This window comes from Lolium perenne, chromosome 3 (assembly GCF_019359855.2).
Source record: "Lolium perenne isolate Kyuss_39 chromosome 3, Kyuss_2.0, whole genome shotgun sequence".
Taxonomy (NCBI): domain Eukaryota; kingdom Viridiplantae; phylum Streptophyta; class Magnoliopsida; order Poales; family Poaceae; genus Lolium; species Lolium perenne.
The window spans coordinates 179,144,248-179,171,386 of NC_067246.2; the positions used below are offsets into that span (position 1 = coordinate 179,144,248).

At 41.8% G+C, this 27,139-nt stretch overlaps 1 protein-coding gene across 1 annotated transcript; it reads right to left on the reverse strand.

The window, feature by feature from the left end:
• Nucleotides 1-24,977: 24,977 nt before the first annotated feature.
• On the reverse strand, nt 24,978-26,327 carry LOC127339694 (protein neprosin-like). The gene is made up of 4 exons (XM_051365512.1): nt 26,211-26,327; nt 25,848-25,901; nt 25,588-25,740; nt 24,978-25,340 (listed from the first exon to the last, which is right to left on the reverse strand). Exons 1-4 carry the CDS (start codon nt 26,325-26,327, stop codon nt 24,978-24,980), a joined length of 687 nt encoding a protein of 228 aa, XP_051221472.1.
• Between the last annotated feature and the right edge of the window lie 812 nt (nt 26,328-27,139).

Consider the following 27,139-nt stretch of genomic DNA (forward strand, 5'->3'; position numbering starts at 1 on the left):
TGGATAGCGGTCTATGTACTTTGTCATAATGCCCAATTAAATCTCACAATACTCATGATATCATGTATGTGCATTGTCATGCCCTCTCTATTTGTCAATTGCCCAACTGTAATTTGTTCACCCAACATGCTATTTATCTTATGGGAGAGACACCACTAGTGAACTGTGGACCTCGGTCCATTCTTTTACATCGAATACAATCCACTGCAATACTTGTTCTACTGTTTTTTGCAAACAATCATCATCCACACTATACATCTAATCCTTTGTTACAGCAAGCCGGTGAGATTGACAACCTCACTGTTTCGTTGGGGCAAAGTACTTTGGTTGTGTTGTGCAGGTTCCACGTTGGCGCCGGAATCCCTGGTGTTGCGCTGCACTACATCTCGCCGCCATCAACCTTCAACGTGCTTCTTGGCTCCTACTGGTTCGATAAACCTTGGTTTCTTACTGAGGGAAAACTTGCCGCTGTACGCATCACACCTTCCTCTTGGGGTTCCCAACGGTCGCGTGCTGTACGCGTATCAGTGGATTATTGGACATAGACACAGTTGGATCACGGTCTATGTATTATGTCGTAATGCCTAATTAAATACTACGGTAAACTTTATTTTATCATAGCATGCATTGTCATGCCCGCACAATTATCAATTGCCCAACTGTAATTTGTTCACCCAACACATGTTATTTGTTTGGAGAGTTACCACTAGTGTAGATAGCTTGGAACACCGGTCCTTCTGTCATCATCATTGCTTTACAGACAACTACGCACTGGAATATTTTCTGGTGTCATTGCCTCTGTGTTACTGCTACTGCTGCTATGTTACTATTTTCATTGCTCTCATATTACTGATGCTTTCACATCACCCCTGTTACTAGTGCTTTTCCATGTGTAGCTCAATTGATAACTTCTTTGTTAAGGCTTATAAGTATTCTTTGTCTCCCCTTGTGTCGAATCAATAAATTTGGGTTTTACTTCACTCGAAGACTGTTTTGATCCTCCATACTTGTGGGTTATCAAGACTATTTTCTAGTTCCGTTATCGGGGAGGCAAAGCTCTACTCATAAGTTCAGTTGGGGAGTACACTTTACCTGACTCTCTGTTTTTATTTTATTTTATTTTTTCTTGTCTAGTTTCTTTTTGCTTAGTTTATTTTTGTTTAGTTGTGTTTTGTTTAGTTTACTTTTGTCTAGTCTATTTTTGTCTTGTTTTACTTTTCTTATATACCCGAAAATCCATAAAATTTTGAAAAAAAAGAAAATCTAAAAAATTCTTGTTATGGAAGAACAAGCTAGAACCTCTATGGAACTATTTATAAAGTATAGAGAATCATATAAGGGTATAGTCATGAGAGGCGTGTTAAAAAAGTTGAATCAAATTGCTAAATTTTGCTTAAACGCCATGATATCAATTGTTGTTCTGAATAGGATACTAAATATCTTAAATTCCAATGTGGCTTTAGTAAAGAAGTTTTAATTTCGAACTATCATTGGAATAACTATATTTATCTTGGATTTGAATAAGTAGAACAATTTGTTTTATTTATGGGAGCTTCTGAAATAGAATCCTTCATGTCTAAAAATTATGAAACCTGTGTTGCTTGTAATAAACTTAAACATATGGTTTCTTCTATCCTTGATTATTGCATAGAAAATTTCAGCAATAATTGTTATATCATTGATTATAAAGAGAGACTCAGTCATGCACAAGAATGTGTCCAGAATTTGCATGAACATGTGGAAGAAGAAACTGCTGAAGAAAAATTGTTGAACCTGAAAGATCATTAGATGAAAAAGAGGAGGAGATTGATGAACAAAAGGAGGAATAATTGATTAGCTACCCATGCCTACCTTCTAATGAGAGTAACTCTTTATCTCTTACACTATTTGATTGTCATCCATGCTTACAAAAGGAGGATGAATGTTATGTTCATGTAGATTCTCTTGAAATATCTATTATGAGTAAAATTTGTGAGAATAATTATGCTCCTATTATCTATGATAATCCATGCTATTTTGATAAATCTTATGACAATACTTTATTTTTTTCCTAATTTTGAAATGCATGGTACTAAAGAGTTTTGCTTAGAAAATGAAAATGAGAAAGCTCTAGATGATGGTCCAATAATGGTTGATAATATTAATTGTACTACTATTGAAAATGGGATTCAAAGGGTCTTGATTTTATCTTGGAGCCTCATAACTCTTGAGAATGATCAATCATCTTGTTATAAAATTGTTAAAAGTGGGTGCGAATGTTTTAATCCCACTATTTTTAAGCTTGATAAAAATTATGTGTTTATAGATGATGAAAAGCATGCTTTATGTGATAGTTATATTGTTGAGTTTATTCTTGATGCTACTGAAAATTATTATGACGGAGGAAAATATGGTTGTAGAAGTTTTCATGGTACTAAAACACCTCTCTATATGCTGAAAGTTTTGAAATTACTCTTGTTTCACCTTCTTATGCTTTTCACTTTGTTCTTTGTGAATTTATTTGTGTACAAGATTCCTATGCATAGGAAATGGGTTAGACTTAAATGAGTTTTGAATTTGCTTCTTGATGCTCCTTTTGCTTCATTTTCTATTTTCATAAGAGCATCATTAAAACTATCAATCCTAGCTAAAAAGGCATTAAAGAAAAGAGCATATGGGAGACAACCCTTTGTTTTATTTCTGTAGGTTTTATTTTGTTGAGTCTTGGAAGTTAATACCTCTCTAATAACCTCTCCTTATCAGTTTTACTTCGTTTTTGTGCCAAGAATAGCCTCTAATAGGAAGAAAGTATGATTTGGGGAAGTTGCTGTCCTGAAAAAGATTATGTGTTGTCACCATAAACACTTGTATTCCCAGCCAGAACGTAATTTTGATCTGCCAATATTTGAGCATATGTCCCAGGTTATTATCTAACTTTCGTTAGTTTTGCACTTTTCGATCTCAGCAATAGAGGATTTTCGAACAAATTGATCTTTACCTGTTGTTCTAGTTTGACAGATTTCTGCCACTATTTTGCATTTGCCTCTCATTCACTTTCTTTTTGAGTTCTTTTGAGAGAAAGATCTTTTTGAAGAAATTTCAACAGTAGCTAATGTTTAATAGATGTTTTATATATGTTAGAACTAAACTCAAGTGTATTTGTCATTTTGATTGCACTAATGCTGCTAATAAGAATTATGTGAAGTTTTGTATGAAGGATGTTTTCAAGTGTAGGGAGAGAAGAATGATGTAATGCGATGAAGGATGGACACAAGCTCAAGATTGGGGATGCCCATGTCACCCCAAGAAATATCCAAGAGGTACAAGCATCAAAGCTTGGAGATGCCCAAGGCATCCCCTTTTTCATCAACAAAGTATCAGGTCATCTTTATGTACGCTATATTTTTATTGCTTCATATGCTATGTGTTATTCTTGGAGAGTCTTTATTTTTATTTTTGTTTTTAGTTTTATTTTGTTTTGTTTTCTGTAGAATATGGTTGGATCCCAACATATTTGTTTTGGTGAATGACACACTCCGTTTTAATTGCATAGAACACTCTAGTTTTCACTTTTACTGTTCTGCGAGTGTTCTAGTTTGCTAGTACTTTGTTTAGCTCTTGGTTTTCTATTTTTATTTTGTTCAGAGCTTGTTAGTTTTCTTTATTCATGTATGATTAGATCTCTGGTCCATATTGATTATTAGTTATGAGAGTTGTTTCAAATAAATTGTTTGGTGTTGGAGACGAGTAAAATGTTTCATGCTTATAGTGATGCAAAAGGAAACTTGTCTAGACCGTGGCATAGACTTTGGCATGTCATGTTGGATGTTATTATTATTATTATTATTATTATTATTATTATTATTATTATTATTATTATTATTATTATTATATGATTAGTAGTTATTGTTGTATCATGAATTGTCTCAAATACCTGAGAGTGCTTAATGTCTCATTGAAAGAATCATGTGTTGTTTCTATCATAAGAAGCATAATAGTGTGGTATTCTCCTTTGATGCTTTATCAGGTTGACTTGGCACATCCTTACACCATGTTATGACTACAAACCAGTAAACTAAAGCCCCTATGATCATTTAGTTTTTGACTTGTAATATCACTTTATACTTTGATTAATATTGTTTTGTCGCTATGCATGATTATGGCCATTATTGCTCTCTTAGTTGGTCACTCCCAGTCTTTTGCTAGCCTTCACCTATACGGGGTATAAGCTCGAATCGTGCACCCAAATCCTAAAAACCAAAGTTTTCCAATTGTGTCCACCATACATACCTATATGTGGTATTTCATTGCCACTCCAAAGTAGATTGCTTGTGTGCTACCTTTAAAACCTTCAAACTATTATCTGTTTTGTGTTCCTGTTTTAGCTCATGAGGAAGTACATAGTGGTTTATTGTCTTTTCATGACCTCATACCTTGACTAGCATGAATAATGTGCTAAGTCATTAATATTGCAAAAAGAGCAAGGCAACAGGGTGCCCATACCAACTTAAATAAAGAAATAAACAAATAAAGCTCCGCACGCTATGTACTAGAGAGATCATAAATAATGGTGTGTAAAAGGAGAACTACATGGGAGCCGCTCTTGAAGTCACTATATGAAAGGATGATGAACTGTTTAATACCAGTCGTTGACATAAACATATATACCTCTCAAAATACATTTTCAACACCCCTGTTTATTCAAATAAAAAGCTCTAGCACATGAGTAATCCCTGCTTCCCTCTGCGCAAGGCCTTTCTTTTACTTTTATGACGAGTCTTCATTTTCTTACTTTATGCACCAATTAAGAGAGCATAGTTTCCATTCTGAGTATAATGTCCATAGTTCCAAGACTTATTGATTGATTCATGATTATGTTATTGCTTATTCTCAAATTACTTGTATCTAGTCATCCTTTGAACTTTAAAGGTGTCCCAGCATTTATGTTTTTCTACTTCATAAAGGACAAGCTGAATACCACTTTGCTATGTTTTCGCTATGCCAAAAAACAAACAGTTGCTTTCAGTGCATTATTATTCTATTGTTAGAATTATATATGTCATGCCAATGTTAGAGTACTTTGATCCCAGCTTACAATGCTTTAAAATAATTTGATCAAGATTGTATTCGCTGCATGTCACCTCAAAAATTATATTTCTTATCACTTACCTACTCGAGGACGAGCAGGAGTCAAGCTTGGGGATGCTTGATACGTCTCGAACGTATCTATAATTTTTGATGCGAAATGCTTGTTTTACACCAATTTCTATATGTTTTGTTTACACTTTGTTGCACGTTTATACATTTCCAGAACTAACCTATTGACAAGATGCCACAGTGCCAGTTCCCTGTTTTCTGCTGTTTTGCTTTTCAGAAAAGTTGTACAGGAAATATTCTCGGAATTGGACGAAACAAAAGCCGAAGTTCCAATTTTACCGAAACAAAGACGGAGTCCAGAGGGGGGACGAAGAAGCACCACGAGGAGGCCTCAACTACCCTAGGCGCGGGCCACCGCTGGCCGCGCCTAGGGGTGGTGTGGGCCCTTGGGAACCCACCGACCTCGCGCTTACGCCTATTTATTCACCTTCTCGGAAAAACCTAAATACCTGAGCCTCCATCCATGAAAAGTTCCATCGCGGCCGCTATCACCGACCCTAGCTCGGGAGGGTTCTGAAGCTCTTCCCGGCACCCTGCCGGAGAGGGAAATCATCACCGGAGGCCTCTACATCGCCATGCCCGCCTCCGAAGTGATGCGTGAGTAGTTAATTCCTGGACTACGGGTCCATAAGAGTAGCTAGATGGCTGTCTTTTCCAATTTATGCCTCATGTTTAGATCTTGTGAGCTTCCTATCATGATCAAGATCATCCTTATGTAATGCTACATGTTGTGTTTGCTGGGATCCGATGAATATTAAATACTATGTTGAGATTGATTCTATACTTGTCATATGTTATTTGTGATCTTGCATGCTCTCTGTTGCTAGTAGATGCTCTAGCCAAGTATGTGCTTATGACTCCAAGAGAGAGTATTTATGCTCGATAGTTGGTTCATGCCTCTAGTAAGTTGCAAGAGTGACAATAACTTCTAAGGTTGTAGATGTATTGTTGCTACTAGGGAGAAAACAACAATGCTTTGTGTAAGGATAATTCTATTGTTTACTTTACACACTTTGCTTAATGAATAATCTGTTGCTTGCAACTTAAAACTAAAAGGGGTGCGGACGCTAACCGGAAGGTGAATTATTAGTCATAGACGCAGTTGGATTACGGTCTATGTATTATGTTGTAATGCCCAAGTGAATCTCATAGTAATCTTCTTGTCATGTATGGTTTTCATTCTGTCAATTGCCCAGCTGTAATTTGTTTACCCAACATGTTATCTATCTTTATGGAGAGACACCTCTAGTGAACTGTGGACCCCAGTCCTTTATTTTATACTGATAAAATCATCCACTACAAACACCTGTTATGTTTACTTACTGCAAGCATTGTTCTCTTTAATTTCACTGCAAACAAATCTCTCTTTCTGCATTGTATATCTAAATCTTTGTTTTCGGCAAAACCAGTGAGATTGACAACCTCGCTGTAAGTTGGGGAAAAGTATTCTAGTTGTGTTGTGTGCAGGTTCCATGTTGTTGCTGACACCAGTAGTACGCCCTGCCACAAGTTAGCTAGCAACATCGTCAGAAGTCATTTGTTTCTCCTACTGGTCGATTAAACCTTGGTTTCTTACTAAGGGAAAACTTGTTGATGTGCTCATCATACCTTCCTCTTGGGATTTCCCAACTGCTTGCGTCGAGCACCATCAACCGGTCAAACGAAGACATTCGGCCCGGCCCACATGACTATTGGGCTAGCCCATTTATCGTGCTGACCAGTCAAACAAAGACATTCGGCCCAGCCCACTTGTTTAGTGGGCTGGCCCAATCATCATGTTGACCAGTCAAATGAAGGAATTCAGCCCAGCCCACGTGCTTAGTGGGCCGGCCCATTTAAGTTTTGACCTGTCAACCTTACAAGTTAGGCCCGGTCCACGTACCTAATTGACCAACCTAGTTATATAGTTGACCGGTCAAACTAAGTCAGCTGGCCCGACACGCAAGCTAAATGGGTCGGCCTGCTTAAGTTGTGGAAGGCCTTGTGTGGGCCTACCATCTACCACGGGGTTTCAGCCGGTTAACGGTGTTAACTGACAGTTAACGTCATCTGCCACGTATCAGTTTGCATGACGTCAGTAGTCAACGGCCTCCCGAAAAATCTTCTGCAATGGTCGGATTTTCTGTGGCCAAAGGGCGCCCAGACGCGATGCACCGAAAAATATGTGGTAGGGCCTTACCTGACGCGGTATGCACCACATAACCCATATCGTTGGGTTAGGCCCATAGGCGATGAAAAAGGGCCTATACCTGACGAAAATTTGACGTTGCAGATGAGAACATTTCTTGTTGTGTTGGCATACTGAGAGTTAGCTATTTAAACTAGAGTGGTAGTTTACATAACTAGTTATCATGCTCATAAATCTTTATTGTGGTTGTATCGAGTTACCAATGCTCGTATTATATTCTTGGCACTTCTCTAACAATGCTAAGTTTTTGAATGAAAGAAGTGCTGGACTCATAAGGCTAACACTTTTAAGTGAACTTACTTTATCATTATTTTAGTTTAAATGCTGAGTTCCTTATGTTTCTTTGTTTCTTGCTCGTGGACGATCACTTGGGGAAGTTGATGGTTGTGAAAAACGACATTTTTTCTCGCGTTTAAAGCCTTAGCTTTGTTAAGAAATTGACTAAACTTCTCTCTAAGTATGGCACTAATGACTAATTATTGCAAAGGTGTTGACTCTTCTCTTTATTTGAATGGTGTGCATGAAATCAAGTCATAATGGCAAATGGACCTGCAATTACTGTAGAGAATCTCTCCGAAAGAGCACCAAAATTGATTAGAGAGCGAAAGGTGGTTCCAGAAGGTTTAACACGCATCGGTATGGGCAATGCCCGCCTGTATCGCCCGCCCGTACGGGCCGCCGCAGCACTCCCCATGTCAAATGCTATATATTCTATGAAGGGACCCCGATGAAAAAGAGAACCATTCATCACCAACCCCATAGCCGCCACCCGTCAGATCCATCTACACCAAAGGAGATCCATCCACCATTGTTCGTCCGTTGCATCTCCAATCTCCTCCATAGCCATCACCGTTGTAATATAGATCTCCTTGAGGGCCATTGTAAGAATATTGTGATTTCGATCCAAGTATTTGCAACAATGATTTATATATTTGATCTTGATATTTTGCGTGAGTAGTCCTCACGGGCTGCGGGTTGTGGCACGATTTGAAGGACTTGCAGTTACCCATGTCTCTCGGATCGATCAAGGGAAGAGGTGGGATGAGCGGAGAATGGTGTGCTATCGCCAAAACCTTAGTGAAGGAAAGGGGAAAGTAACGGTACATGCTTATTTATTCGCTTGGGATAAATGACACAGTCATCTTACTTAATGTTTTGGTCTGCATTCATTTACTTAATAATTGTTGTTACTCGTGGCTGTGGGGACAATGATTGGATCAAGAGACTATTGTCAACTCTGGCTTTAGGGGCAATTGTATTTACAAATGTGCTGCTCAGAAATCTCTTATCTCTATTTAATTTACTACACACTTGCACTTTATTTCTATATGTATGAATAACTGCATGAGAATCCATGACCCTGGCCAATTTTAATTCATTGAGCACAACACCCAACAAAGTAAACTTGAGAGGTCCGGTAAACGTAAGATAAAACAAACTAGCAAAGTCTTGTAGACGTTTCCTTTACACAATTTAGAAATTCTTCCCAAGGTTCGATTAAACCTAGCTCTTCTAGGGAAAAAGCCTACATACTACAATTAGTAATCCGAATCAATGTTAATATTTATCAACACCTCCAGAAACATCTTTCACCCCCTACTGTAATCTCTTGGAAAACCTGATGTGTGATGCAACCTATTGTTTTTCCATGATCTATTGTTTCTCTATGTCTTTGTTTGAGTAGTGATTTGTTCATGGAAATTGTGAAATAGTTTGTTGATGGTTGATACAAGTATATGTTATCTTCTGTGATGATCTTATGTACTGATATATGAGTGCACACATATGTTGAGGGATGCATAAGATTGTCACCGTTGCATGATGATAGGAGGAGTGATAGCTAGAGTTTCACATAAATCGTGTCCCAAGTCTTAAATATGCATGCTATATTAATTCATGGTTAATTAACGGGGAATATAACTGTGTGGACCTTGAAACTTATAGCGGTGGTTTGACTTTATATGTTAATACCTCCCTAGATTGATCGGAAACAACCTTGGGATCAATCACTAGAGGTGTAATTTCTCATGTATATTGTTGCACCTATCTATGGCTCCTCTCTAGAATAAACAACCAAACTATTATCCATGTGCTTCACTAATTGTGACAACCAAAGAAATTAAATTAATATTGCTCCCTTGAGTTACTTCCTTTTACTTTACTTTCATTTACCTTTATAGTCTTTACTTTACTACCAATAGTTTACTTTCTTTATTTACTTTCAACACTTTACAGTTTCCTAGTTATTAGTAAAAACAACAGTACACACTCTAGCATATTGCTTTGCACAAAGGGTCACATAAGTGGGTTATAAGGCCTTCGAGAATAGATAGTTTACCTTCAGCTCCTCGTGGGTTCGACACACTCAAATACTTATCGAATTTTACTACGGTGATTCCCTGCACTTGGGGATTATCACATATGCATTAAATAATAACTGGATTCTTTTAAGACCGTGGTAGAAGCGAATGAGTTTAAAGTATATTTGAGATGGAGTGCGGCATTGGGCTTCATTGCAATGATTGACAATATCATCTACATACTGCACACCATGGCAAGGGAGGCTTGAACCAATATGGTGAGTTAGGGGGGCGAGAGCACATGATTGCTGATATATGCGTTGAGATGACCGAGGACTTCATCAATAATAGTGAAGGTAGGGAGAGAGTTTCGTTTTGATGAAGGGTACCATCAAGGGTAATGATGTGGTGTCCGAATTTCAGCATGGCATCTATTGTCAACACCCAGATTTTTAAGTCCGGATGCCTATTATGTCATACATCGCAATCCCAGGAATATTGTTGTTGCGAGGCATAATAGTTAAGTATCACAGTCATCATTCATTACAAACCATAAGTTTTACAGATTTGGAATCACATGATCCATATTACACGAATAGTTGATCTATTGATCAACAAACAAACACAAGTTCATAGTTCATAGCGGAAGCGTAAGATACAAGGACTCTCTAGTCCACAGGCCAACGCTTGACGTCGGAAGACTCCTAGTTGTCGTAGGCGTCCTGCTGGTCATCTCCTTGTTCATCTTCATACTCTGGCCATTTGAATAGCCAGGGACAAAGCCGTGAGTACTTTAAGTACTCGCAAACTAATACTAATGTAAGTGCTAGACATTCTAGTATGGTTTGCTAAGCTCTAGTTTATTTGCATAAAGCTAGTTTTAGTTCACAATATTTGAGAAAAAGCTTATTCAAGTGCTAACTAACTCAAGTGGGAACATTAGTGTCATTCCCACCATTCAAGTGGTGATTTCAATTCAATTCACCACAAGTCATTTCACCATCATCTTTCAACATCATTTTTCAAAGATATGACATCGGAAACTGTATGGCCTTTCCAACCGTCCGTAACCGTGGACGCGGCTATTCGAATAGGTTTACACTCTGCAGAGGTTGCACACTTGTGCCACAACATTTGATTTCATCCGTCGGGATTACCCCGAATCATCGTAACACAGTACGCGGATCATCAACCATAACCTTTCACTTACAAATCCTAGTATGAGCACCTCTCCCCATGAGCTTGGCCTCCCAGTGAAGACCAACTGTCAACCTGGGAACTGCACAGGGCTTGGCCGTACAATTCACCTCAATTTCACATCATTTCTCAACAACGGAGGCAGCCTCAAGCGTAACCCCTATGACATGTGTTCAGAGGGAACCCATACTAAGATGTATAAACTTCCAGTTAAGCCCTACCCATAATCAGGTATTGTGGGGGTACTTATTAATTGGAAAGGTATCGCATTCAAACCAACATCATGTTTATCAAAAATCACCATCTTCTCTTGGTCATATTCACCTTCAAAAATCATTCAATGGAATGCATCATCATTCCAAGGTTTCAAATTCATTTCAAAGTCACATTGTTCCCATCTAGAGTAGTCAAGTTTTATTTCATTAGCACTAGCTCTAAATCATGAGGGGTGCTATCTTGCTTTGCTTGATTGAAACTACTTCACTACTCTAGTAACCACCATCACTTTGACCAAAGTTAACTATAAAAGTAATTCTTGGAAAAACAACAAGTAAAACTTGTAAGGTATAAACTTGGGATAGGCTTATGTAGGAAAAGGTAAAATTCATGGTGCCTTGCCCCAAGGGGCTTTGCACTTTGCAAGAATATTAGCTTGCCTTGGTAGTTCTCAAACTGTTCCTCCTCCTCCTCTTGGTAGCAACCTTCTTCTTCGGTGTACTCTCCGGTGCTAGCGTCTAAAGTTGAATACGAGTATAATTACTCACTAATTCAATGGCTATTCTATATATCACATATAAACACACAAACTATTCTATGCACACAAATAATCTACTTAGGGTGCATGGGTTGTGTTGTTTGAATAGAATTCACTTCTTTGCATTTAATATGTAAATGATAGTTTCCATAGGGTTCTTGAGAAATAATTTCCTCTCATTGAAATCTTCTTAAGATTTAATTTCTCAAACAATCATATATGAACTCATATTGACCTAAGTCAAATGTTCATCATCATCATTTGTGAACATGATTTAAATGAGATAGATCACCCCATATCATTTAATAACACTACATATGATTTAAATCTCAAGTAATTCATATAAGAGAGTTTGGACCAGGGGTCCAAACATCCCATGAATTCATGTGAGACAAGTTTAAATGAAGTATAAGACTCCACATAATTTACTTTAATAGTTTTGGACAATATCAACTAGTTAAACTAGCCATATTATCCATTAATTTAACTAGGGCATGATCATGCAAAGTGACCACCCCATTTTATTTCATAAACAATTAGTGCAAGTCAGATGTGAGCTATTAGAGTTGGAATTAACTTAATATCTATTTTGGTTGATTTTTAATAATTATTTGAATAGGGAAAAGTCCCTGCCTTGTTATTTTTATCAAATTAATTCTACAAAGAATCTGGTCATGGGACCAGTGGCATTTGATAGATATTTTTATTAGCTTTCCAACAACCTAAAGTTCATTAAATTTGGTTGAGCCAATTTGAATCTATTGAATTTCAAAGTGGAGGCAGTATTGAAATTATTTAAGATTCTTTAAATCCAGTTTGAAATAAAAAGGCCGGCGGGAAAACTAAACGGGCCAGATTCAAATTAAACGGCCCAAGGCCAGCCCAGCCACGGTCCAGTGCCGCGCGGGCTGCCTGACAGCGGGGGCCACCCGTCAGCGAGTGTTTAAACCCGAAACGGTATGGGTGAATGAGAGGCGTAGGATTAGATCACAGATCGACGGCCGTGGTTCATCGTCGTCTCCGACGAGAACCCGACGCTCTGGCGGCGGCAGTAGGGGGTCGAAGGGCTAACCAGAGCTCCAGCTAGGGATGGCAGTGTGCTCGGGGTAGATGTGGACGATGGCGAAGCTCCAGGTACAGGTGGCGTCGCCTGAGGTGGACTGGTTTGCCGGCGATCGCTGCAGAGCTTCCGCGGCGGCGAGCTCTCGATTGGCCTTGCTCCGGCGTGAATCAGATGAGTGGTGAGGTGGTTGAGTAGCTGTGAGAGGTGGGGAGTGCGGTGGTGTGCTTGGATTGCTCAGGGGAGCTCTCCTTTTATAGCAGCGCATGGGTGCTGCGGGGCAGGGTGGCGGTCGACCATGGCGCGGCGTTTCCGGCGGGTGGTCGAGCTAGGCGAGGTCATGGCAGTGCTCTACGGGTCCAGGCGAGTCTACTGGCAGTGACAGCTTGGTCGGGGGAGGCTTGGTTGGGTCGCGTTGCTTCCAGGCAGGTCGCGGCGACGGCGGGATCTTCTTCCCCGTCCACGGCGGCGGCGGTCCAGGGTCTGGTCGTGGCCGTGTCTGGCGGCGTCCAGGTGGCGAGGTGATGCTCAACTCGTTGCGCGCGGGGCCAGGGCGAGTGCAGGGTGGTGGCGCGGCGCGTGTCCTGAGCGTGTCCATGGCGTGCATGCGCGCGACACGAGCGGCGTCTGGGCGTGTGCTGGGCGCGCGTCGTCTGGCGAGTGGTCACTGCTCCTTCGACCATGGCGAGTGTAGGCAGTGCTAGGGTGGTGTGCTGGTGCGTTTTGGCACGGTGGCCATGGCAGAGAAGCAAGGGGAGAGGGGTGAGCTCGTCGGGTTGGGCGACATGGCCGGCATGGCCATGTCTAGCCTTGCCCTCTCTCTCCCTAGGTTTCTATTGAGCATTGAAATGGGTTAAGGGGACCAGGGAACCAGGGAACCAAATGGTGTAGGTTGGGGTAGATTAGAGGGAGTAGAATCACTATTTGCAATAGTGTGTAATAGTGCCCGATTTTGGAATTTGCAAATTTGTCCAAATTTGATTTAATTCAAAAGGTGGAACAATTTGAAATGTGTGTGTTTAAATAAGTTGTATTTGACCAGAGATGATTAGAGGTGGTGGTGGAATTGTAGAATTCAAGAATTTGCAAAATTTGGCTAATTGGAGATTGTTGCATATGTTAAAAAGTTGAATCTTTGGATGAGCATAGCTAATGATCAAGAATGATTTTGGCATGGTGATCTTTACAAAAGTTGTTCACTTGATATTGACTTTGAAATGGTGCAAAGAGTTAGCAAGATTTGGTTTGAGAAAATTGAATGGCAATGGCTCAAAGTAGTGGTCAGGCTATAAATTTCAGTTTTGACCATTATTCTATGTGAGCTAGTTTTGCATTTGGAAATTATTTGAATTGTGATTCTTTGATTCCAAAAGTTGTAATAAGTGTTTAATAACATTATTCAACTAATGGTGAAGACCAAATTGGTCTAGGGTCAACATTTATAAAAAATGCCATAGGGCATATGTTAGGGTTTTTAGGGTTTTTCAATTATTGGATTTTCTTCCTCTTTGATTTATTTGGTTGGTGATCTTCATATGATCACATTAGGGTTTTAGAGCATGGCAAATACAAGTAATAACAATCATCGTGGTATATCACTCAAATGCACAAGTCCTATGCATGGCACTATATGCAATTTAAAAAGTTTTTGTTTGTTTGAAATTTTGCTCTCTGGAATTCTCTAACTTTCTTTTTATTGAAATTTGGGATGTTACAAACCCTTCCCCCTTACAAAAGATCTCGTCCCGAGATCGAAAAGAAAGTTAGGTACTAAAGAGATCTGGGTACTCCTTCTTCATGAAGTCTTCGCGTTCCCATGTGGCTTCATCCTTGGTATGATTGCTCCATTGTATCTTCAGAAACTTGATGCTTCGGGTGCCGGTGGTTCGGTAAGCTTCCTCCAGAATGCGAATCGGCACTTCGCGGTAAGTCAGATCCTGGTTGATATCCACCGATCGGTGATCGATGTTCTTGAACACTTCGGTCTTCTCCGGGACTTCAAGGCACTTCCGGAGAAGTGAGATATGAAACACGTCGTGCACAGCCGACATTTCTTCAGGCAACTCCAGTTGATAAGATACTTCACCTCGGCGGCTGAGGACTTTGAAAGGTCCGACATATCGGGGTGCGAGCTTTCGTTTCAGTTGGAATCTCTGCATTCCTTTCAAGGGGGATACCTTGAGATAGACGAAGTCTCCGATCTCGAAGGTCATCTCCCGACGTCTCTTATCGGCGTAGCTCTTCTGTCTAGATTGCGCAGTCTTGAGATACTCGCGAATCTTGTGGACTTTCTCTTCGGCTTCACGAAGAACATCTGGGCCAAAAACTTGGCTTTCTCCGACTTCCGACCAATTCAGGGGGGTACGGCATTTCCTTCCGTACAAGGCTTCAAAGGGGGCCATCTGTAGGCTGGCTTTGTAGCTATTGTTGTAAGAGAATTCTGCGTAAGGTAAGCAGTCTTCCCATTTGGATCCGTATTCCAGTACGCATGCTCTCAGCATGTCTTCCAGTATCTGGTTTACTCTCTCAGTCTGTCCATCGGTCTGAGGGTGATAGGCGGTGCTGAAATTCAGGCGGGTGCCTAGTCCTTCATGCACTTTCTGCCAGAACCTTGAGGTGAACTGTGATCCTCTATCTGACACTATCGATTTCGGGGTTCCGTGCAGGGCGACTATTCTGGAGATGTATAGTTCAGCTAACTTTGGGCCTTGGTAAGTGGTTTTGACGGCGATGAAATGGGCGACTTTGGTCAATCTATCGACAACTACCCATATGGAATCATTGCCTTTGCTGGATTTGGGCAGTCCAGTGATAAAGTCCATTCCTACGGAGTCTCATTTCCATTCTGGAATCTGGAGGGGTTGTAACAGTCCGGCGGGTCGTTGATGTTCTGCCTTGACTCTCTGACAGATGTCACACTTGGCGATATAGCTGCCGATTTCTCTCTTCATTCCGTGCCACCAAAATTGTTCTTTTAGGTCTTGGTACATCTTGGTACCTCCGGGGTGGATTGAATAAAGGGTGTCATGGGCTTCTTGCAGGATGACTTGTTTCAAGTCAGAGTCCGATGGTACGCAGAGATGTTCTTTGTACCAAAGAACTCCGGCTTCGTCTACGGTGAATCCGGGGGCTTTTCCTGCGGCTATCTGCTTCTTGATTCCGTCAATGCTAGCGTTGTCTTTCTGGGCTTCCTTGATCTGGCTAACCAAGGTGGGTTGCAGTTCTATGCTGGCTAGGAATCCTTCACTAACAAGTTCAAGTCTGAACTGTTCAAACTCTTGATGCAAGCTGGGCTGTTCAGTTGCGAGCATGGAGTTCAACTGGCACGGCAGTCGACTCAAAGCATCCGCTACCACATTGGCCTTGCCGGGGTGGTAGTGAATCTCCATGTCGTAATCCTTGATCAATTCGATCCATCAGCATTGTCTCATGTTTAGCTCCTTCTGGGTGAATATATATTTGAGGCTTTTGTGGTCGGAGTAGATCTCGCATCGATTACCCATGAGGTAATGACGCCAAACTTTTAAGGCTAAGACCACGGCTGCAAGCTCGAGGTCATGGGTTGGGTAGTTCTGTTCATGTTGCTTTAGCTGTCTTGAAAGGTAGGATACAACCTTGCCTTCTTGCATAAGCATGCATTCAAGTCCAGTCTTGGAGGCGTCGCAATATACGTCAAAGGGCTTTGCGATATCTGGCATGATCAGGATTGGGGCTGTTGTCAGTCTACTCTTGAGCTGTTGAAAGCTCTCTTCGCATTTGTCGGTCCACTCAAATTTCCTGTCCTTTTTCAGCAGTTGAGTCATTGGTCGAGCGATGCTCGAAAAACCTTCTACAAATCTGCGGTAGTATCCGGCTAATCCAAGAAAAGCGCGGACCTCGGTTTGTGTGGTTGGGGCTTGCCATTCCATAACAGTTTTGATCTTGGCGGGATCTACGGCAATTCCTCCTGCAGACAAGATGTATCCCAGGAATCCAACTTCTTCCAACCAAAACTCACACTTGCTAAACTTGGCATATAACTTGTGCTGTCTAAGGGTTTCTAGGACAATCTCCAAATGCTGTTCATGTTCCTCTTCGGACTTGGAGTAGACGAGAATGTCATCGATGAAAACAACGACAAACTTGTCCAAAAAGTTCATGAAGATCTTATTCATGAGATTCATGAAATAAGCGGGGGCATTGGTCAGTCCAAATGACATGACGTTGTACTCATACAACCCATATCTGGTGGTAAAGGCAGTTTTCGGATGATATCCAGTTCTAAGATCTATCTTGGAGAAAACTTTGGATCCGGTAAGTTGATCAAACAAGTCTTCTATCTTGGGTAGGGGGTATTTATTTTTGATGGTGACATCGTTAAGTTTACGATAGTCCGTATATAAACGATTTGCACCATCCTTCTTGTCCACAAACAAGACGGGGGATCTCCAGGGGGATGCACTCGGTCTAATCAGACCTTTGGCCAACATATCATCTATTTGCTTCTTCAGCTCCACAAGCTCGGTTGCGTTCATGCTGTAGGCTCTCTGGGCTATGAGTCCAGTTCCGGGGATTAACTCGATGATAAACTCGATATCCCGATCCGGGGGCATACCGAGTAGATCATCCGGAAACACATCGGGGTAGCGACAAACGACCCTGATTTGATCCAGAGTTGGCTTGGATACACTTTGGTTGCAGGTGAACTTTCTGGGTAGTTTTTCAGAGACGTGCTCTACTACGATGCCGGTGCTGCTGGTCATGGTTATGGCTTTCTTGGCACAGTCTATTAATCCATTGTGCTTGGACATCCAGTCCATTTCTAGTACGACTTCCAAACCTTTGGTTCCCAAAATGATTAGATTGACATAGAAATCTACATCATGGATTTTGATTGGTACATTTTTGCAAAATTTTCTGGCTTTGGTGGTTGATCCGGGAATTTGAACTATCATAACATGCTTCAAACTGAGGGGTTGAATTTTACTTGTTGATGGAAAGTCTTCGGTGACAAAAGAATGAGATGCTCCGGAATCAAACAACACTCTGGCAGGGATGTGGTTGACAGAGAACATACCCAGTACAACATCTAGTGCCTCCTGGGCTTCTTCGGCGTTCATGTGGTAGAGGCGGCCGTTGCGGTTATTGGGGTTGTTGGGGGCGAACTTCTTGCCGGTGGAGACACGGCGTTGCTGCTGAGCAGGTGCAGCGGTGTTGCCGGTGAGCTTGGCAAGACGCTTGGGACACTCGTTGGAGTAGTGCCCCACTACACCACACTCATAGCAAGTGATGGTGGTCTTGTCCTGCTTGTTCGCAACGGGGACGGCGTTGCTTCCGGTTCTGGGAGCGGTGTTGGTGTTGTTGTTGTTGTTGTTGGGGGCTCTGGGCGGAGCGCGGTTGTAGTAGTTGTTGTTGTTGTAGTTGTTGTTGTTGTAGCCTCCTGGCTTGGAGTTTCCTCCACTCCGGTTCTGATAACCGGGGCGCGAGTTCTGCATCGGGGGCTTGTTGTTTCTCGGAGTGAAACCTCCGCTTGAGCTAGGGCGATACTTTTGGGGGTGGCTTGATCCACTTTGATTTGCCATGCGGCGCTTGCGGTTCTCATTGGCTTGGTTCAACTTGCCCTCCATCTGGATGGCGGAGTCGACAAGGGCTTCAAGGTCGGCGAAGGGGATGTTGACGAGGACAGTCTGCATCTCATCATGCAGTCCATTCAGGAATCTCTCCTTCCTCTTCTCAACGGTGTCGGTCTCATCAGGGGCATACCTCGACAGTGTAAGAAACTTGTCGCGGTATTCAACCACCGTCATGCGACCTTGTTTCAGTTCACGGAACTCATCCCTCATCTTTTTGATAAGACCCGGGGGTACATGGTACTTGCTGAACTTGAGCTTGAAATCCTCCCAAGTCATGAACTGACCTCCGTTCATGGCACGGGTGCTTGTCCACCAAGCGCGGGCTGGTCCAGCGAGGTAGTGGGTGGCAAACAAGACTTTCTTGTTGGCTTCCACTCCGGCTACCTCCAGATTGTTCTCCATAGTCTGGAGCCAATCGTCGGCGTCGAGGGGCTCCTCGGTCTTGCTAAACACCAGGGGATTGGTGTTCTGGAAGTTCTTGAGCTTGGATCCAGGGTGATCATGATTTCCATGGCCTTGGTTGGCAATTTTCTGCAAGGCGATGAGGTTGGCTTGGCGTTCGGCTCTTTCTGTTTCCCTGTCGGCAAGCATGGTTTGCAGCAGTTGCAACATCGCGTCGTTGGTGCGATTGGGAGGGGCCATCTGAAGATATAGAAGATCATGAGATAAGAGGGAACATTCTATGGTTCATTTTGGTTAAGTTTAAAAAACATTGGAAAACTTGTAATCTTTTCATGACAAACATGACATTCATTCATTCATTCATTCATTCAACACACAGTACAAACTAACACACATACTCCAATGGTTTTAAGAACCATTCTCATGCTACGATACAAGGGACGGGATACAACTCACACCTACATAAGTGAGACTAGTGCAACTACTCCTCATCCTCGACATCGATCGGGACGTAGTCGTCGGGTCCTGCCTCCAGGAACTCGTAGTCCTCCTCCTCGGTGTTCTCGTCCTCCTCAAAGTCATTGTCGTCGCTCAGGAAGGCGTATCCTCCCTGAATGTCGATGCCTCCGTCGTCATCCTCCAGCTGACGAATCTGATCCTCCTGGGCCTTGACAGTGGCCTCAAGTGACGCGATCCGGGCGCGAAGGCGACGAATCGTAGCGTCCTTCTTGGCACGCTGCTGGCGAAGGCTCTTGCGGTCGTTGTTGAGTAGCTTGATCGCCTCACCCTGCTCGGTGATGTGAGCATGGGTCTGGTTCGTGTAAGCGCAAGTGGCGTCGAGGTCCCTCTGAGTCTGGTAGAGCATGAAGTCCAGGTGCTCAGCATGGTGCCTCAACTCCGGGTGCGGCTGCAGCTCCATGGGCACTCCCGCAGCATCACGCCTCACAAGGTGGGCGTAGCGAGAGGCGAGGATGCGCACCACGTTCTGTCCACAGAGGCGCGCAAGTGCCTCCTGAAGGCCACGTGCGAGTCCGTCGAGCTAGTTGCTCTCGCGGAAGGAGAAGAGGATCCTCTCCGAGGTGGGAGGCTCCATCTTGCCCCTCAAGTCGGCAGTGATCACCCACTGCAACTCTCCTCCGGGCGTGTCGTCCAGCTGAACCCCGTGGAACTCGGGGCGTGGGCGCCCAAGGAAGTCAGAGACGGCGTTGAGGTCGTGCTCGAAGATCAAGCTCCCTCCGTTCCCAAGCTGATAAAACTTGGTGTTGATGGGTTCATTTGGCTCCATCTGAAACAGAATTGGATGAGTAAGTTAGAGAGTGCAAAGTGTGGCAAAATTTTAAGTAGATTCAAATAAGATAGAACATGATTCATCAAATTTTGGCAAAGTCTCAAAGACAAGAGTGTAAGTAAATTTTCACAAATATTTCTTCATTTGATTTTCAAGTTTAAGTTTTTCAGAACGCCCATTCTAACTAAGGTCTTCTAAGGTCAAACAATGGCTCTGATACCAACTTGTCAACACCCGGATTTTTAAGTCCGGATGCCTATTATGTCATACATCGCAATCCCAGGAATATTTTTGTTGCGAGGCATAATAGTTAAGTATCACAGTCATCATTCATTACAAACCATAAGTCTTACAGATTTGGAATCACATGATCCATATTACACGAATAGTTGATCTATTGATCAACGAACAAACACAAGTTCATAGTTCATAGCGGAAGCGTAAGATACAAGGACTCTCTAGTCCACAGGCCAACGCTTGACGTCGGAAGACTCCTAGTTGTCGTAGGCGTCCTGCTGGTCATCTCCTTGTTCATCTTCATACTCTGGCCATTTGAATAGCCAGGGACAAAGCCGTGAGTACTTTAAGTACTCGCAAACTAATACTAATGTAAGTGCTAGACATTCTAGTATGGTTTGCTAAGCTCTAGTTTATTTGCATAAAGCTAGTTTTAGTTCACAATATTTGAGAAAAAGCTTATTCAAGTGCTAACTAACTCAAGTGGGAACATTAGTGTTATTCCCACCATTCAAGTGGTGATTTCAATTCAATTCACCACAAGTCATTTCACCATCATCTTTCAACATCATTTTTCAAAGATATGACATCGGAAACTGTATGGCCTTTCCAACCGTCCGTAACCGTGGACGCGGCTATTCGAATAGGTTTACACTCTGCAGAGGTTGCACACTTGTGCCACAACATTTGATTTCATCCGTCGGGATTACCCCGAATCATCGTAACACAGTACGCGGATCATCAACCATAACCTTTCACTTACAAATCCTAGTATGAGCACCTCTCCCCATGAGCTTGGCCTCCCAGTGAAGACCAACTGTCAACCTGGGAACTGCACAGGGCTTGGCCGTACAATTCACCTCAATTTCACATCATTTCTCAACAACGGAGGCAGCCTCAAGCGTAACCCCTATGACATGTGTTCAGAGGGAACCCATACTAAGATGTATAAACTTCCAGTTAAGCCCTACCCATAATCAGGTATTGTGGGGGTACTTAATATTGGAAAGGTATCGCATTCAAACCAACATCATGTTTATCAAAAATCACCATCTTCTCTTGGTCATATTCACCTTCAAAAATCATTCAATGGAATGCATCATCATTCCAAGGTTTCAAATTCATTTCAAAGTCACATTGTTCCCATCTAGAGTAGTCAAGTTTTATTTCATTAGCACTAGCTCTAAATCATGAGGGGTGCTATCTTGCTTTGCTTGATTGAAACTACTTCACTACTCTAGTAACCACCATCACTTTGACCAAAGTTAACTATAAAAGTAATTCTTGGAAAAACAACAAGTAAAACTTGTAAGGTATAAACTTGGGATAGGCTTATGTAGGAAAAGGTAAGATTCATGGTGCCTTGCCCCAAGGGGCTTTGCACTTTGCAAGAATATTAGCTTGCATTGGTAGTTCTCAAACTGTTCCTCCTCCTCCTCTTGGTAGCAACCTTCTTCTTCGGTGTACTCTCCGGTGCTAGCGTCTAAAGTTGAATACGAGTATAATTACTCACTAATTCAATGGTTATTCCATATATCACATATAAACACACAAACTATTCTATGCACACAAATAATCTACTTAGGGTGCATGGGTTGTGTTGTTTGAATAGAATTCACTTCTTTGCATTTAATATGTAAATGATAGTTTCCATAGGGTTCTTGAGAAATAATTTCCTCTCATTGAAATCTTCTTAAGATTTAATTTCTCAAACAATCATATATGAACTCATATTGACCTAAGTCAAATGTTCATCATCATCATTTGTGAACATGATTTAAATGAGGTAGATCACCCCATATCATTTAATAACACTACATATGATTTAAATCTCAAGTAATTCATATAAGAGAGTTTGGACCAGGGGTCCAAACATCCCATGAATTCATGTGAGACAAGTTTAAATGAATTATAAGACTCCACATAATTTACTTTAATAGTTTTGGACAATATCAACTAGTTAAACTAGCCATATTATCCATTAATTTAACTAGGGCATGATCATGCAAAGTGACCACCCCATTTTATTTCATAAACAATTAGTGCAAGTCAGATGTGAGCTATTAGAGTTGGAATTAACTTAATATCTATTTTGGTTGATTTTTAATAATTATTTGAATAGGGAAAAGTCCCTGCCTTGTTATTTGGGACCAGTGGCATTTGATAGATATTTTTATTAGCTTTCCAACAACCTAAAGTTCATTAAGTTTGGTTGAGCCAATTTGAATCTATTGAATTTCAAAGTGGAGGCAGTATTGAAATTTTATAAGATTGTTTAAATCCAGTTTGAAATAAAAAGGTCGGCGGGAAAACTAAACGGGCCAGATTCAAATTAAACGGCCCAAGGCCAGCCCAGCCACGGTCCAGTGCCGCGCGGGCTGCCTGACAGCGGGGGCCACCCGTCAGCGAGTGTTTAAACCCGAAACGGTATGGGTGAATGAGAGGCGTAGGATTAGATCACAGATCGACGGCCGTGGTTCATCGTCGTCTCCGACGAGAACCCGACGCTCTGGCGGCGGCGGTAGGGGGTCGGAGGGCTAACCAGAGCTCCAGCTAGGGATGGCAGTGTGCTCGGGGTAGATGTGGACGACGGCGAAGCTCCAGGTACAGGTGGCGTCGCCTGAGGTGGACTGGTTCGCCGGCGATCGCTGCAGAGCTTCCGCGGCGGCGAGCTCTCGATTGGCCTTGCTCCGGCGTGAATCAGATGAGTGGTGAGGTGGTTGAGTAGCTGTGAGAGGTGGGGAGTGCGGTGGTGTGCTTGGATTGCTCAGGGGAGCTCTCCTTTTATAGCAGCGCACGGGTGCTGCGGGGCAGGGTGGCGGTCGACCATGGCGCGGCGTTTCCGGCGGGTGGTCGAGCTAGGCGAGGTCATGGCAGTGCTCTACGGGTCTAGGCGAGTCTACTGGCAGCGACAGCTTGGTCGGGGGAGGCTTGGTTGGGTCGCGTTGCTTCCAGGCAGGTCGCGGCGACGGCGGGATCTTCTTCCCCGTCCACGGCGGCGGCGGTCCAGGGTCTGGTCGTGGCCGTGTCTGGCGGCATCCAGGTGGCGAGGTGATGCTTAACTCGTTGCGCGCGGGGCCAGGGCGAGTGCAGGGTGGTGGCGCGGCGCGTGTCCTGAGCGTGTCCATGGCGTGCATGCGCGCGACACGAGCGGCGTCTGGGCGTGTGCTGGGCGCGCGTCGTCCGGCGAGTGGTCACTGCTCCTTCGACCATGGCGAGTGTAGGCAGTGCTAGGGTGGTGTGCTGGTGCGTTTTGGCACGGTGGCCATGGCAGAGAAGCAAGGGGAGAGGGGTGAGCTTGTCGGGTTGGGCGACATGGCCGGCATGGCCATGTCTAGCCTTGCCCTCTCTCTCCCTAGGTTTCTATTGAGAATTGAAATGGGTTAAGGGGACCAGGGAACCAAATGGTGTAGGTTGGGGTAGATTAGAGGGAGTAGAATCACTATTTGCAATAGTGTGTAATAGTGCCCGATTTTGGAATTTGCAAATTTGTCCAAATTTGATTTAATTCAAAAGGTGGAACAATTTGAAATGTGTGTGTTTAAATAAGTTGTATTTGACCAGAGATGATTAGAGGTGGTGGTGGAATTGTAGAATTCAAGAATTTGCAAAATTTGGCTAATTGGAGATTGTTGCATATGTTAAAAAGTTGAATCTTTGGATGAGCATAGCTAATGATCAAGAATGATTTTGGCATGGTGATCTTTACAAAAGTTGTTCACCTTGATATTGACTTTGAAATGGTGCAAAGAGTTAGCAAGATTTGGTTTGAGAAAGTTGAATGTCAATGGCTCAAAGTAGTGGTCAGGCTATAAATTTCAGTTTTGACCATTATTCTATGTGAGCTAGTTTTGCATTTGGAAATTATTTGAATTGTGATTCTTTGATTCCAAAAGTTGTAATAAGTGTTTAATAACATTATTCAACTAATGGTGAAGACCAAATTGGTCTAGGGTCAAAATTTATAAAAAATGCCATAGGGCATATGTTAGGGTTTTTAGGGTTTTTCAATTATTGGATTTTCTTCCTCTTTGATTTATTTGGTTGGTGATCTTCATATGATCACATTAGGGTTTTAGAGCATGGCAAATACAAGTAATAACAATCATCATGGCATATCACTCAAATGCACAAGTCCTATGCATGGCACTATATGCAATTTGAAAAGTTTTTGTTTGTTTGAAATTTTGCTCTCTGGAATTCTCTAACTTTCTTTTTATTGAAATTTGGGATGTTACATCTATCCACCCGCATCAAAGCGATTCGAAGCCATGAACTCGTAGGATCAAGTTAAGGATATCCCCGTTTATGAATCAGAAGCCTTGAAAAGTCAATTTTAAATAAAACTTTGGGTTTTTGTGGAGAAAACCGGCCAAGGAGGAACTTAGTTTGGTCAGTGTTAACAAGAGAGTGGAATTTTTTTGAGTCCTAGTTCTTTCATAACACAGTTTTGAAGATAACCTATGGAAAGTTGGAGGGTTTCAAGCGGTTTTTGTTCTAGTGAGAAGGACGAGAAGGAGAAACACATGCTTGATGTTAGTGAGATCGATGCAAACATGGTGGAAATCCTGGAAGATGTTTAGGACATAGCTAGAAAACTTATGTCTAAACGTGCATAAGAATGTGGGGCATAATATATCCAGCACTGGGCTAGAGTCAACTTATTCCTCTTAAATAAAGAGGCATTAGTTTCCTCTTCTCAAAATGGAACATAAATGGGTTGAGAAATAAGGGAGTCATCCATGTCATTTTATTAACCGACTAACATTGTGGAGAGAGCATGCTCAATAAAAGGTTGTTAGATTATTTCATACAATTTCCAGGCCCACCGTAAAGGAATTCACCATTACTGATAGCAGTAATGGAGTAGCATTTCTCATCAGTAACTTTCTTAGGTAAGTCTACCATGATGGGATTGCTGTTTCCGTCCTGATCAATGATTCGAAGGTTGCTAAATGATGCAGCATGACCATGACCGTCATTTGGGAAGAAACCGCTGCCCATTGGAGGATTTGGATCCACCCTATTGGTAACCACCCCACCGCCAAAAGACATGTCACTTGCCTTATCTGCTAAGTAGGTGAACAATGACCTCGGGAAGTATCCCACCCCTGTGGGGACACTGTTGAGTCCGTAGTACACCCACCAATCTCCACTTGATTTGTCCTGCACCCAGTTTAGAATCCATGTCAATTAAATAATATAAAAAGAGTTCCTTGTTAAATAATAAGTAAATTTTGATTTTTTATACACCTTTGACTATACGAGAGAACTATATTGATTATGTTTTATCTATACTATACAATATAGGTGAAAGTGCACTCGTCCATGTAGCATGATTGATGAGAAAGCTATTGCTTTTGAAATAGTGTGACCGTGAAGGTTGTGTAAAAATGAAAAATGGTACACGCACCTTAAGCACTCTTAGTGTAATATTCTGTACATGCCCACCGGGAATATGAGAAACTGGTTGTATAACATCACCTGGAGCTATAACGGCGCCATTCACCCATATGAAACCAGGGCAGTCCATGTTAATGCATCCTGTTATATTATTTCCATCTCTCTGCAACATAAATGGTTGTAGAAGTGAGGATCACTTATTGGGAGAAAATTTCTATTAGAGCCGGATCACTTGTAACCAGATAATTCACATCGCCACAATCACATTACCGTCCATTGGGTATAGAAGTGAGGATATGAGTCACCATAGTGATTTGGATAAATCTGTAAAACAGGACCCGTACAAGTGAGCAAACATTCTTTTGACATATAAATGTAAAGAACACAGAAAGTTTGACCAGAAATATTTTTCTTTGCAAATATTATCATTAATGCCACAACCTGGGCTGCCAAATTTCTAGTGATGGATATCATATTATTCTAGTAGAAAATACAAAATATTCAGTTGTTGAAATGTGAATGGGGTGATTTAGCCCTAATTCAAGATCAAGTTATGTGGGATGTAAGCTTTATCTCGTTGAGTGTATGAATTAAAAGGTTATGTTTTTATGGAATTGAAAATTTTACGCTTACATGCCATCCAGCTTCAATGCAGTTAAGGCTTGATATAACACCATCTCCTTTATTACAAATCCAAATTGCAGCCACAGTCCACTGCCCAGGTTTGAGTCTATGGTTGTGCACACTCATGGTGGCATGTAAGCCATAGTACTTGTCATCGGAACCTCCAGAAGATGTTTGGTGTACCGCAAACTGCATAGTGAAAAAACTTATAGAAACAAGATACATAGCAGCTAGCTAAAAAATAGAGTGAAACAACTAAAACAGAGCAAAAATGTAGGGTTCGTATAGCCAATACATACATAATTTATATATTTATATACAATATACATAGATATAGTGTAGAAACATACTTAAACCGATAAAGTGTCATATTTTTTTCGTATGGTAATATATTAGATGTGGGTGTAAGTACACCCAGGAGTAGGAAATATTTATCATATATATATATATATATATATATATATATATATATATATATATATATGCTACGTAAAACTTGCAAGATGATGCCTTTGGAAGTATTAGACATATACTAAAAAAAGTGAAGAAAAACAAACAAAATTAGCTATTAGAAGTACCATGTGTGCTCGATATTTCACGTATATTGTTTCCTCAATGGAACTTTCTCTATGTTCCTCCGAGAATTTTGTCTCATTTATTTTTGTAGTGAAAACACAAAATGCTTGGATGAATCCAGAACCACACTGATATAAGTTTGTGTAGATGCATTAAATGATTAACCCAAAATTAAAGCCATACAAAGTATGCTTGATCTTGACTAGATTTCTATAGAAAATTTGACAAGAATGTAATATGGCTCAATTGTGTGGGTGCATGAGGATAATACAACGTTTAGGTATAGGTGATAGTGTGTAGATTTAGTTGGTGGTGGAAAGAGAGACACCTACTAAAAAGGAGGAGAGCGGAAGAGTGGAATC

Bases quoted from the DNA above. Each gene is read 5' to 3' on its own strand.
- LOC127339694 (XM_051365512.1), bottom strand. From the start codon at position 26,327: ATGAGTGTGCACAACCATAGACTCAAACCTGGGCAGTGGACTGTGGCT. The intron at 25,902-26,210 runs GTAAGCGTAAAA...CCTGTTTTACAG, and splicing joins GCATTGAAGCTGGATGGCAT to ATTTATCCAAATCACTATGG. The intron at 25,741-25,847 runs GTAATGTGATTG...TTTATGTTGCAG, and splicing joins ACTTCTATACCCAATGGACG to AGAGATGGAAATAATATAAC.